This window comes from Medicago sativa, chromosome 1 (genome assembly GCF_051527215.1).
Source record: "Medicago sativa cultivar Bolivia chromosome 1, Bolivia_mono, whole genome shotgun sequence".
In the NCBI taxonomy this organism is placed as follows: Eukaryota; Viridiplantae; Streptophyta; class Magnoliopsida; order Fabales; family Fabaceae; genus Medicago; species Medicago sativa.
Window position 1 is genome coordinate 19,326,775 of NC_140749.1, and position 14,330 is coordinate 19,341,104.

At 33.8% G+C, this 14,330-nt stretch overlaps 1 protein-coding gene and 1 pseudogene across 1 annotated transcript; one reads left to right on the forward strand and one right to left on the reverse strand.

The window, feature by feature from the left end:
* Positions 1 to 5,414: 5,414 nt before the first annotated feature.
* On the reverse strand, positions 5,415 to 6,712 carry LOC146953394 (uncharacterized). The gene is made up of 3 exons (XM_085746902.1): positions 6,487 to 6,712; positions 6,259 to 6,309; positions 5,415 to 6,177 (listed from the first exon to the last, which is right to left on the reverse strand). Exons 1-3 carry the CDS (start codon positions 6,570 to 6,572, stop codon positions 5,751 to 5,753), a joined length of 564 nt encoding a protein of 187 aa, XP_085603028.1. The 5' UTR covers positions 6,573 to 6,712; the 3' UTR covers positions 5,415 to 5,750.
* A 5,557-nt stretch (positions 6,713 to 12,269) lies between these two features.
* On the forward strand, positions 12,270 to 13,652 carry LOC146953395 (F-box only protein 6 pseudogene; annotated as a pseudogene).
* Positions 13,653 to 14,330: the final 678 nt, after the last annotated feature.

Genomic DNA, 14,330 nt, shown 5'->3' on the forward strand with positions numbered 1-14,330 from the left:
TTCAACAAGTTGTTCCAGGAACTCACCAAGATTCAGCCACAAAACTCCTGTATGGAAAATCTCTACTCCACATAGGTGCCAAAATCGTTTATAAAAAGCTGGATTAAGTCCATCCGTCCTTGGTACTTTGTCAGAATGCATTTGAAAAAGCGCTAGCCGAAATTCTTCCAAAGTAAACGGTGCTAATAACAAATCATTATCTTGTTGGGATATACGTGGATTTATAAGATCTAGGATATGTTGCATGCTACTTGTGTTTCTTGTGGAGAGTTCATCAAAGTAATCCGTTTCTATTCCACAAAGCTCTGCTTGAGAATCTACTGTTTTCCCGTCATTATTTTGCAGCTTGGATATGCGATTTATCTTTTTCCTCGCGCTGGCCATAGCATGGAAAAACTTTGAATTTGTATGCCCATCTTTCAACCAATTCACTTTAGCTCGCTGCCTTCAAAATGTGTCTTCTTGTGCTAGTAGATAACTCATTTGTTCCCTAGCTTTGTTGTAACGTTGTACTGCATCACCATCTTCCTTATCTTGCATCAGCTCCATTTCCTTACGACAATCCTCGATAGCTGTTCGAAAGCGCAACCTTATATTTGTACCCCACTTCTTAAGCTCCTTTGTACAATTACGAATTTTTCCGAGTTCTTCATCACCTCCTGACCCATTCCAACCCGACGTCACCATAACCTCCAGATCATCTTCATCTAACCATGCATTCTCAAACTTGAACGGTCGTCTGATTGTGTTTCGCTCTTTTTCAAATAGTTGTAGGATAATAGGTGAATGGTCTGATTAGTCTGCAATTAGATTGGTTAGTGTTGCATTTGGGCACAAATCTATCCAAGCATAGGTAGCCATGGCACGATCAAGTCTCTCTTCAGTTCGTCCTCTTTCACTTCGTCCTTTACACCATGTATATTGATATCCCTTCAACGGTAGATCACATAGATTGCTATCCATAACTAGGTATGGGAATAGGCCAGGCCGAGCTAGGCTTTGTAAGGCCTGAGCCTGGCCTGCCAATTTTTTTGAAGGCCTAAGCCTAGCCTGCGGCCTGTCATAAGTTTACTTGTACGGCCTGAGCCTGGCCTTCTGAAAGCCTGATACGGCCTGCTAGCCTGTTTAAAAGCCTATTTCATATGAATATATTTAAATCAGCAATGTGATTTGAGTGTAAATAGACTAGCAAACTAATATATCAATTAGATTAAACTTTCTTTTGATAATCAACATGAGTTTTTAGGCAATTTGACTATATATTGTATCATATTTTAGTTCTAGTTTATAATAATACATTTAAATATGCAAAAAAATAATTTATACTAATAAGCTTAAATTACTGAAAAAGTTAACACGTTTTTATTTTAATTCAAAGTACAAAATATAATATAATAATAAATAATTTATTCATATTTACTTAAATAGGCCGACCTATTAGGCCTAAAAGGCTTTTTGCATGGCTTGTGGCCTGACCTATTAAGCTAAATAGGCTTTTAAAAAAGCCTAGGCCTTCTCTATTTAAGAAAAAAGCCTGGCCAGGCCTGGCCTGTCGTAGGCTAGGTCGTAGGCCCCTGTAGGCCGGCCTGGCCTATTCCCATCCCTATCCATAACTGCTTCTCTAAACCCTCTAATTCTCCACGGTGAGTTCAACTTCTTTTATCATCATTGGAAAGGATGACGTTAAAGTCTCCAATGATACACCATGGTAAATTGTTGTCCTGAGCCAGGGTTCTCGGCAAGTCCCACGATTCTCTTCTTCTTTCTATTTCTGGGAAGCCATAGAATCCAGTGAAACGCCATTGCTGATGTTGTTGATTTGTAACCTCCATATTGATGAAGTTTGTCGAATAGTTGATCAAATTACATTCGAATGGTAGTTTCCAAAGACATGCCAACCCTCCGCTTCTTCTAATTATGTCCACGGCAAAGGCACCGTAGAATCCGAGCCTCGAGCGAATTTCCTCTATTTTATTTGCATGCACCAATGTCTCACATAAAAAAATTACATCTGATTTGTACTTCCGGACGAGGTCGCTGATTGTTGGAACTGCGCTCGGGTTACCCAGGCCCCGACAGTTCCAGCTGATGATACTCATTTCTCCCGGCAGGCCTGGCTGCCAGGACCTACCGATAAAATGAATATCCTCACCCGTTTCTCCGTCCTTCAATTTATTTTGATCCCCTACAGGACAAAGTACTGTCGTATGCTGCATGGAATCAGGAGACTTAACTCCTTTTTTTATCTTATTCCTCTCATCATTGTATTTTCTTTTCTTTTCTTCTACCATTATTGTTTCATTATTTTGTTCAACGTCCATGTTCTCTCCCTCAGTTGTATCATGTGTTCTCTCCACCTCTTCTTTTTTCTTTGGTTTTATTAGGTTTGGGTTTTTATTAGCTCGACAAAATAGTTGTTCCCCATACTCTCCTTCTTGGAACCGGATGTCGTCGAAGTACCTTCTTCCTTCGTCACTTTGTCCTTCTCCAATGAAAATCCTTGTTTTGATTGCTCTTTTATGGACCTCCATCTATGACAAATTAACTCCACGTGTAATTCTGGCCCCCATTGTCTCACGTCGTCATCCTCATCTTTCTCGTATAGAAGATCACATGAATCATCTGCATGACCTAGCAGTCCATAATAGTAACAAAACATACCAAGGTGCTCATACTTCACTTGTACTTCACATGAATTACCGTCTTTCTTTTTCAACTTCCTCGTCTTCTTCAATGGTTTGCGAACATCCAAAAGTACTCTTAGTCGTATGTACTTCCTCCATGGTTGGGAGTTATTTTTTGCACGATATTCTAAAAACTCTCCCACAGTTGTTGTTATTTGCTTTCCAATCTTCTCGAACATATATCCAACCAGTAATTGATGAATTTGTATCCAAAAAGGAACTGTAAACAACGACACATGTGATGGATCTTTCGCCCCTACCATTGAACTGAGTATCAACATATGTTTACCGGAAAACCAAGGGCCTCCTTTTAAAACCTTTTGAAGATCACGGTGATGGTTGAATTGGAACAAGAATACTCCTCGCCAACTTCACTGATTATGACTCCCTTCACTGGACACCATATTTCCTTCATCTTCTCCTTCATCGTATGCACCCGTTTAGGCCTCGTCATCAAGAATCGTTCTGCTAAACAGAATGCAGCTACCCCCCTTTCATTCGTTTCTTCCTCTTCTATCACTATCTCGCCGTCATCGTCATCCAACATCATCCTTTCAAACCAATCCATGTTGAAACAGATTGAAGGATGTATAGAGTACTGATGGCGTCAGATGCTTGCGATTTGGTTTTTAGAACAAGGGTTTACGGTTTGGTTTTGAGGGCAAGGGTTTGGTTTTGAATTTTACTGATGTTTTTGATTTGCATATTCGTGGTTTTAGTTCAGAGAAGCAGGAATTCGGTTGTGATTTATGATGGTGTTTGTGAATCACGTAACAATTTGTTTTTAAGGAAACAAGGGTTTGGTTGTTTGATGGTATTTGGGAATTGCAGGGTTACGATTTGGTTGTTGTTCTCACTGGGAGAAAAAATCACATCTCATGTAGAGAAAAAAATTGCTGGTGTATGCTCTTTGATTGATGCGATTCTGCAGTGCCGTATCGCTACTGTTGAAGAATAAGTATTAAATTTGTTAAAAGACAAAAGTTAATTATTCTGAATGTAGAAATCTAATAGCCTTATGACTTAATTTGATCACTAATCAACTAAGGCTCACAATTGATAAATTGCTAATATAATTATTATGACGATATTTACCCACAAAATAATATTATAATATAATAAAATAATAAAATATTCCAACATATACTCCTTCAAACAAAATGACGTAAAACATGTATATTGACATATATACACCAATTTCAAACAAATTACCATGTTGTTTTATATGGAATAGAGCAAGTATGAATAATATAAATCACAATTTGAATAAATCAGAGTGTATGAGTAATCTAACAGCCACGTTTATCTATATATAAATTAAACAAACCAGTTTAAAAGTTATATTTTGCAACTCTTTTGAAACAATCTAAATCATAGTTTGAATAATAGAAATGTGAAATTACCTCTAATTGATTGGTTCCAAACAAAGAGTTTTTCTGCAAATTTAAGCTGGAGTTTTTGTCCGTTGAAAGGAGAAAACAGAATTTCAGTGGGAAGAGAGAAAAATTGATTGTTAGTAACAGAGTGAAGAAGAGGAAGGGGAACGTTTCAATTTCCGTTTGGAAAAGGAAGGCGCGTGTTTTTTTTTTTTTTTTTGAAGGAAGGCGCATGTTATTTTTGTGAAATTGGGAAAAGTGGGCCACGTGAGGTATTTAAGTGAGAATTGAATTACAACCATTTGATTTAATCCAAGGGTCATTATTTCATACTCTCATCTCTCATTATAAATGGTCCTCTCATTTGAGTCATCCTATATACACAAAAGGGTAAATATCGTTAGACTTTAAACGGAAATTTTGACTGGCAAGTATCAGAAGAGAGCTAGAGCGCACATTCCTATTCAAATGGACCAACTTACTTTTTATAGGTTCAAGAGTCTCGAGGACGATTATCGGCATTTATATCTTACTTGGAAGATGAGCTCGTTCTGATCTCACTCGCTAATCTACTAAATCAGAACGTTTTTACCAAAAATGTCTTTCTTGAGATAAGAAGTTGGTCCAATATGTTATAGATTTATCTATTTATAGTCATATTCTTTGTATAAAGCGGCTTCTGGACAAAATCAAGCCTCTTATCGAGGATCAATTCATTCTAAATCTAATTGAAAAACATATTAAAGGGCAACACAAGATACTTGCTAAGCCAATTTCGTCATTCCATTTTGTTGAACTTCTTTTTAGATCATTATTGACATTTTCTTTTTCTTTTTTGGCCAAAATGTAATAACGTTATTATCTTTTCTCATGTCTCATGTATATATTGCAGCTATATACAAATTTAGTTTTTCTATAGTTTTTCTATAATGTCATATCTATTTAGATTAATTTATTTTCATCCTTTGTTAGGGTAATAAGAGATTCTTACTTTAACCTTTAGCCTTTACAGCATGCATATTAAGTTCTGAAATTAGAAATTTATCATCAATAAAATTTAACATTTAGCCTTTGGCCTTTCTCCAAGTTCAGGCACAATAATATTTAACATTTAAAATTTGAGGCACACTTTGGAGGTTTAAATAGTTTAAAAATAGTTTAATAAAATGCACAGTTTGACTGTGGGATGCAATGCAATTCTTCATAAACAAGTGCTAAACTATTTTAGGTTCTATATATGAAGTAATAGTAATAGTAGGAATTGACTATTTTATTCACTACAAATGCTAAACACACGACAAATGATATTCAAAAACATAATCATTCTTAACACAATTTGAAAAGACAAGGAGCAGTAAAATCAATTTGAAAAGAAAAGAAGCTACAATATATCATTGACGCAGATTTTTAACTGAGATGCAGAGAATTTGCCTAAAGATCAAAATGAAAAAATGTCATACAAGTTTGGCAAACCATCAAAACTGCTAATAAGATTAACCGGAGACTTCCAATATTGAAGTATGTATCCTTACTTCTAATCTAGGTAATCAAAACCAGATATGATCTTAAAAACTAGCCTACCATAGAACCGGTAAGAAAACAAGGAACTAGTCCAAAATAAAGTAATAAAAACCAATTTGAAAAGAAAAAGAAGCTGCCAACATAGGTGATCCATAGGCTTGTCTATGGATCACATCCAGTATGGATCACATAGGTGATCCCTAATCCCAACACAGGGCTGAAAGCCATACATCTCACCCAATATTTTATCTTGCATATCTGGGGAGTAGTCCCTAGATACTTCCATAATGGCCCTCCAACTAGCGCCAATAGCCTTGTAAACCCTTTTCATCTCCTTCAGGTTGCACACCCGCACAATCGGTCGTGGGAAGTGACCGAATCTTGGTTTTTTAATTTTATCACGTCGACCCAACTTTGAGTTAATAGCAATTACGTCCTCCAAGATATAACCGTAGGATTGTGAGTCAACGTCTTTGGATATGTTGAAAGAGAGAACTGAAGGTTCAATACCCTTAGTTACATACTCCTGAAACAAAATCTGCTCAAATGAAGTCTTAAATTTTGGGAAGCTTGGAACATCCACCTGAATCTTTCTCCTGCAAAAATTTGAAAACAAATAAAAAAAAGGGTGGCACAAAAATAATATAAAAGAAACAACAAAGGATGAAACTACCTACCTATAGTTCTTCATTCTTGCTTCTTTTATCCTCAAATACATAATTGCAACACTTCACATATACACAAACAAAAGAACATAAAAATTAAAAACCTTATAAATCATAAGTAAATTGAACTAAATCATAAGTAATTCATAAACTATCCTTAACGTGTTTTTAGGGTTAGAAACAGTAGGCTTAACCACCGACTTGAGATCGTGAATAGAGAGAAAGTAAGAGAGGACTTACCGAGGCTTCTTCTTCTCTTGACGAGCGTTCTTCATATTCTTCTTCTTCTGATTCAGCGAATCAAGACGAGCGATCGAGACCTTCATGATTAATCTGTTTGGAGAGAGTTGAACCGATGAAGGTGAAAATAAAAGACAAAAGTTGAATCGATTGGACAGATGAGGGAGAAATTGAAATCCTAATTTTACGGTAGCGAAACCCTAATTTGTGGGGATTTTTTTTTTTTTGGGTAAATTAATTACTTTTTTTTAATCATCAAAATAATAAATCTCTATAGATATAAAAAATAAATAAATATCAATTTGCTTGATTGGGCCGACAAGATGAAACGGACATTAAAAATTCATGAATATTACTTTTTTTACATCCCATGAGCTATTTTTTTTCTTTTCCAAAATACCCTCCATTCCGATTATATAATCCGAACGATATTTCTAAATCATCAACTACATCATAGTCCTCACGTCCAAGAAAAGGAAGATATGATCACCAAAATGCTAGTTCGAATTGTGCTTGAAAACAACAAATTAAACCGCTCTTGCCAAAAGTTTTTCAAGATATGTGCACCCCATGGAAAGATGCTTTACTTGTTAAACTTTTGGGGGGTCAATCTTAGATACAACTCATGAATTCTTGATAAGTGTGATTTACAATATCAAAGTATTTTAAATTATCGATCCATAGAGACTTGGCAAATTAAATCATCCAGTAAATTTCAACTATTTCAACCTTAGGTTTTATAAAAGTTTGTTTAAGTAGAAAAATAAAAAGTGGTGAAACTTCATCAATTGGGAAGGTTTGATGGAATTAAGTTTTGCTTGTTAATCATCTAATGTCTTTCCTTGGTAGATTCTATATTCCTGGTAATTGTATAATATTAATAATATCTTGGTAATTGTATAATTTTCTTAAGTTATTTGTTTTGAAGTTTTAGTTTAATTGACAAAATTATTTTTGAAAGAAAAAATTCATTGCTTTTCATTAGCTAATAAGTCTCGGATACATGACGGTACATCATCATAAACGTGGGAGCTAGCATGAGATGGGACTACCCTAGCTAATTCATGAGCGACCCCATTGGCTTTCAAAATGCAATGTTTTCTTCAAATTAACCTGCCAAGAATAACAAAGACAGCAAAATAGTTCGGCTTCGGTATATGGTTTAATGACAATAACTTAATTAAAACATGCGAAGAAATGAAATATGGGCATTTTAATTGAACATACCCTAATATAAAACGATATAAATAAATTAATAACCCCATATCAATGAATATAAACCGTTGACACATCTGTGTATTAAGCTTGAATATGTGAAGTGGGAAAAAATCACATTGTGAATTGTGAATTTATATGGAAAGCGGTGAAGAAAAAACAAAGAAGGAAGAGAGAAAGGTTTAATGGGAACGAACCTCGAGAAAAATCATGGATAGGAAAAGAAAAAAAAAAAGGAAAATATTAGAGCTTTTGTTGAGGTAGCATGGATAATCACAAAATTTTAGGGTTGAGGATTAGCATTTAATGATGCAAATTTAGAGCCAAAATTTTAGGATTGAGTTGTTGCAAACCTAATAAGGATTGGTGGAGGGAAAAAATTAGGTTAAGTTGTTGCAGACTTAACAAAATTTTAATTACTAAAGCTTAAAAATTAGGTTAAGTTGCTACATAGCTCAATTGGTAGTGGGAATGCATTGAAGTAGTACTTAACCCCAGGTACTATGTTCGATTCCCACGGAAGGCAAAAACACTACTATAGGGTGGGTAGTGATTAAACTTGTAAGTAACAGTGTCGGGGGGTACAATGCCTAGCCGAGACCTGCCTGGGCTGTTACACAAATATACCGAAGAGATTATTGAGAAAGTTGTCATGTCATCTTGCAAACCAGTCTCTACCCCGATGGACACTAAAGCAAAACTCAATTGCCTCTCAGGTAAGCCCTATCATAATCCATCTGAATATCGAAGTCTTGCAGGTGCATTGCAATATTTCACTTTCACCATACCTGATATCACATATTCCGTCTACACAAGTGTGTATGTTTATGCATGATCCCCGCACACAACATATGACTACCTTGAAGTGAATTACATACCATTCACCATGGTTTACATCTCTCTCCTTCCCTAGTTGATACCCTTGCCACATATACACATGATGTTTACTTCTCTGGTAATCATATCCAACATCAACGCACAAAACAATTGAAATGGATATCCATTTTGTGCGTGAAAAGGTTGCTAAAGGTCATGTACGAGTTTTACATGTCTCATCTCAGTATCAAATAGCTGACATTTTCACCAAGGGCCTTCCACTGCAATTATTTTATGATTTTAGAGATAGTGTCAACATTCGTAAACCTCCCGTTTCGACTACAAGGGTATATTAAAATATAAAATATTCATTGTATAAATTATTAGTAGATTTTATATTAATTATGTTCTGAATTCGTTAAAAATCACACTAATAAAATACTTTATGTGTGGACCAAATTAATCAAGCAACAATATCAATGTGGGTAACAATTATAAACACAAGCAAAAGTACGAAATAGCAAGAGAAAAGAGAGAGAACACACGAAATTTGTTTATCCAGTTCGGTCAAATACTGACCTAGTCTGCGGGAGAGAGCAGCTCTCCGTTCCATTATGACGACTAGCGAAAAGATGGGCACTCACGTGCTCGTCTTTCAGCTCTTTTTATTGAGCTAAAGTTTGAAAATTATAAACGGTGTTTTTTATGAAATTTTAATTTTGATTAAAAGTAAAAATATAAATGTTTTTTGCTTTCAAATCATAACAAAGCAAACTAACCTTGATTATCTATTTCAACGAAACAAACAATATAACAAAATAACATAATCTAAATTCTTTTTTTTAATGACACCAACAACAATCTTTATTATAGAAAAAAATGTTGTTTAAGGGTATAATTGAGATAATAGAAAAGTAAGTATAGATACACTCATCTAGTTTGCTACACTTTTAAAATGATAAATGAAAATTACACTTTTAAAATGATAAAGGAAAAAATTGGACATTTGTGTTTGTCAATCTTTTTTTTAATATTTAAATTTATTCTTATTTATTTGTTACATGTGTTATTTGTATTTAAAATTGAGGGTATTTTTTTAAATGAGAAAAAGTCAGCTCAAAAGAGCTGAAAGAAGTTGTTTTCTTTACATATAGTATAGATTTAATATAGTACTAACAAATCTTTTTCTAAAATATTTTGAGTCCTAATCTTTTTTTTAGAGGATTTAAAATTCAATCTTTAACATTATTTTTTGTTCATGTTTGTTACTAATATTTTCTTTAGAGGATTTAAAGTCCAATCTTTAACATTATTTTTTGCTCACGTAATCTTTTGCTTAGATGATTTAAAGTCCAATATTTAACATTATTTTTTGCTCACGTTTGTTACTAATCTTTTTTCTAGAAGATTTAAAGTCCAATCTTTAACATTATTTTTTTATCACGTTTGTTAAAAACATTATTTTTTGCGCACGTTTGTTACTAATATTTTTTTAGAGGTTTTAAAGTCCAATCTTTAACATTACTTTTTGCTCACGTTTGTTACTAATCTTTTTTTAGAGGATTTAAAGTCCAATCTTTAACATTATTTTTTTATCACGTTTGTTACATTTGTTTTAATATTTAAATTTATTCTTATCTATTTGTTATATGTGTTATTTGTATTGAAAATTAAGGGTATTTTTGCAAAGAAAAAATCAGACCAAAAGTGCTGAAAGGGGTAGTTTTCTATATTATATAATATAACATTATTTTTTGCTCCGTTTGTTACTAATCGTTGTTTTAGGGAATTCAAAGTCGAATATTTAACATTATTTTTTGCTCACGTTTGTTACTAATCTTTTTTTAGAGAAGTTAAAGTCCAATCTTTAACATTATTTTTTGCTCATGTTTGTTACATTTGTTTTAATATTTAAATTTATTATATTTGCATCAAATATTCCTTTAAAAATATATTTGTATCAAATATTCCTTCATACGGTACAAAAATTCCTTTAAAAATATATTTGTATCAAATCTTCCTTCATACGGTACAAAAATATATTTATTGTCCATAAATATATTTTTAGCACAAAATATATTTGGAACAAATCTTTTATATTTTTAGCAACAATATTCTTCATCCATTAAATTTTGACTCAATTTCAACAAATTAGAGATAATTGAGACTCATGATAAACATACTTGGTGCCCAAGTTAGACATGCTTAGTGCCCAATATACTTTATTCCCAAGTTAGACATACTTAGTGCCAAGACAACGTCATTGTATAAATTTATACTTAGACATTACAACATAATAAAATAGTCAAGGAAAACAAATTATGACCAAAAAATAAAAACTATTCAAATCATATTAAAATTCAAAAGAAGTGTATGTTCTCTTCTCTGTCGTTCCTTCGTATATCACTCAGAACCGCCGTCGTTCTGCCACGCTGTGTGGTTTAGTCTCAGACACAGTTCCTTCTGCGCACCGCCACACGGTTAGTCTTCTTCACATGCTTCTTTTTATATATTTGTTTCCCAAGATGGTAATTATTTTGTAATGTTAAACTACTTTTAAAATCTTAAAAAAATATTTATTATTTAATCTGACGATCTTCGTCCAATACAAGGAAACATGTTACAACAAAGCAAGAAATAAACTAATACTCCAAATCCAACCACACTTTATTGATTTTCATCGATCATATCCTATACAAGGGTAGAATTGATTAGCAATGGCCTTAATTAAAACTTCTCAAAGACCATGTACTAAATTAATGGCGTTGTATGTTTTCAAACTCAAGCACACTTCATTGTTGCACATCATCACATGCTTGCACCATAGCCACTTCTCTTAGTTTTTTAACTAGATCCTTCACTGTCAAGTTGTATTTTGTTACCCATCTGTAGAATCAATTACAAGAAACATACATTATAATATATGTTACAGATAGGGTTATAATACTTAAATTTGGATAAGAATCAAACTTGAGTTGGAATCATGCTTCTTAATTTTCTTCCATGAAATTATATATATCAATAAACAAACAGTAAAATATCAAATGAACCAATAAGTTAATAGATTAAAATAAAGAAGCATCGATGACCTCTTGCATAATTGTGGCTTTTTTCATCTTAGCACTTGAGCTACATTTGCTATCATATTGCTAAGTCTGCTCATGTTTATTTGAGTGATGCACATATATATAGGAATAGGATATATTGGTTTGCAGCAATCTTAGGAACCAAACTTTCTATCCATCTCTCTCTCTCTTTGTGTGTGTATGTGTGCGTGTGTGCATTTATATATAATTCTTTTACATCTTTTTATGCTGAAAATGTGAATCAAGTGAAAACTAGGATCGTTTTATTTACATTTCTATTCTTAATAATTTTAAATTAATTCAGTTTTGATTATTTTCTTTCTGTCCACTAGTTTTTTGTACAAAGAAAGTATGTTCTTACGCCTGCAGCACTTATCATTTAATTTACATTATACATAAGCCGGAAAGCATAGCAGTATATGCAACTTTCTTGCATTCCTTGTGTGTTCACGTTATATAATTGAATACCTTCTTGATCCTTGAAATGTTCGGTAACTAAGACCAAATTTGGACTCGAATATCAACTCGTGTATCATTCTATAGTCTGGTAATTATGCCATTTTCCATATGATTTACGCCAGTGATTATATTCATGTTATATTTCATGTCTTCATGGTATGAAGTGTATGAATATGTTCTGTCATCTTTTCATAGATACTAGTCTTCTTTGATATTGATGTAACACTTTTGTGGCCTTAAAATTGTAGCAGGTAATTCTGTAACTTTCATTTTGATGGAGCCTCTATACACCATGAAGTCTGAAAGAGATAGGAACATGGGAAAATCATCTGTTGAAGTTATGAAACCACAAATTTGGGAAAAATTTCCTGAAGATCTATTTGAGCTTGTTCTTGCACGACTTCCCATTGCCACAATTATTCGCTTTCGCACTGTATGTCAGCAATGGAATAACTTGATAACCTCACAGAGTTTTTCTCAGTTTAGTACTCAAGTTTCACAGGAAAATCCATTATTTTATACAACTTTTGGAGATTATGATTACGAAGCCATGTATGACGCTTATATGAAAAGATGGTATTATCCTAATACACTTGAATACTCTGCTTTCCCAGTTTCTTCTACAGGAGGTCTAGTTTGTTTTCAGTACGAATGTTTTAATACGTTATGTGTTTGTAATCCAATGACTAAATCCTTCAAGAAGTTGCCAAATGGGTCGATTAAGAAGTGGTATCATTTAGGGATGACAATGAATGGGAGTGCAGGATACAGGGTCCTAAAATTGGGCTATATTAGATATGAAATTTACGATTCAACAACAACGTTTTGGAGGTATCTAGGAAAGATACCTGCATATATTAAGGAGCCAGGCTATATTACTTCCACTTCTATTTCCGTTCACAACACACTTTACTTCATGCATAAATATCAAGGGATTGTTTCATGTGACACATCGACTGGGGTTTGGACACAACATTTGATCCAAGCGCCGTTGCATTCATCTGGCTTAACATTGGCCGAGTCTGATGGGCGGATCATGCTTGTGGGGATACTCGAAGAGAATGATTCTACATGTGTGTGCATATGGGAGGTGCTGAAAATGACTTTCATATTGAAGGAAATTGGTAGAAAGTCACTCTTAGAATTTCACAAGACGCTGGTTGGCCTGACTTGCGTCGGAAATAAAGGTTTGCTCTTGTGTTACTTGAAATCATGCAATATGTATCGCATGATTACTTACAACATAGCGAATAGGGAATGGTTGAAGGTTCAACTGCCATTTAGAAGAAAAGTACTCCAGCAGAATCTCATACGTGTCACTGCATTTCAACCATGCCTAACTGCAATGCCTTGATTTAATTTAATTTATGTGATTCAACAATGGTAATGAGTTTTGAATTTTGATGTTTCACCCTCAATCCCTCGTACTATTAGAGAATTAATTAATTATGAGTCAGTTATGATTCTATTACGTTTGTTAGAGTTAGTTACTTTCTTCATTGTGATTTGAGCTTCCTTATGCCCCTTATTATAAGGAGTTATTTTGATAAATTATTGAACTATTTAATTTTTATAACCTTTTCGGTGCAATGGTTGTTGAAACTTTTAATTCCACTAACATGACACACCTATGCTCATACCACCACAACTAGGGGTGGCAAAACGGGTCTGACTCGCTGGGCCGGCCCGTTTGGCCTGCTAGTTTTGGCGGGCTGAGTCGAAGTTTTGAACTCGCTTTCTATAGTTGGCTCGACTCGTCTCGTCTCGTTAAAATACGGGGCGGCATGGCGTGCGGCGGGCCGGCCCGCTTAACTCGTGTTTCAATTTGTTATTTTGAGTCTTATTTTATGCTTTTGTATTTATTTTGGTTGTTAGATTTATTTTGAGACTTATTTTATGTTTTTGGATTTATCTTTATTGTTGAGTTTATTTATTTTGAGACTTATTTTATAATTTGGTTGTTAGATTTGTTTTATGTTATTTTCCTTATTTTGATATTATTTATGATGTTGAATTCGACAATTTGATAATTATCTTGTTTTTCTAATTATCTTGTTTTTCACGAATTTACTTGCTACCTATTCTTTTATATTTTTTACAATAAAAGCAACATAGTTTTTTTAACAATTAAGTTGTAAAAAAAAAAGTTTTTTGTTTGGCGGGTCGGCCCCCCAACTCGCAAGTCCGCCACTAAACGGGACGGGGTGAGATTTTGGACTCGGTCACAAAATTTGACTCGGCTCGTCTCGTCTCGTTTTTAGCGGGCTT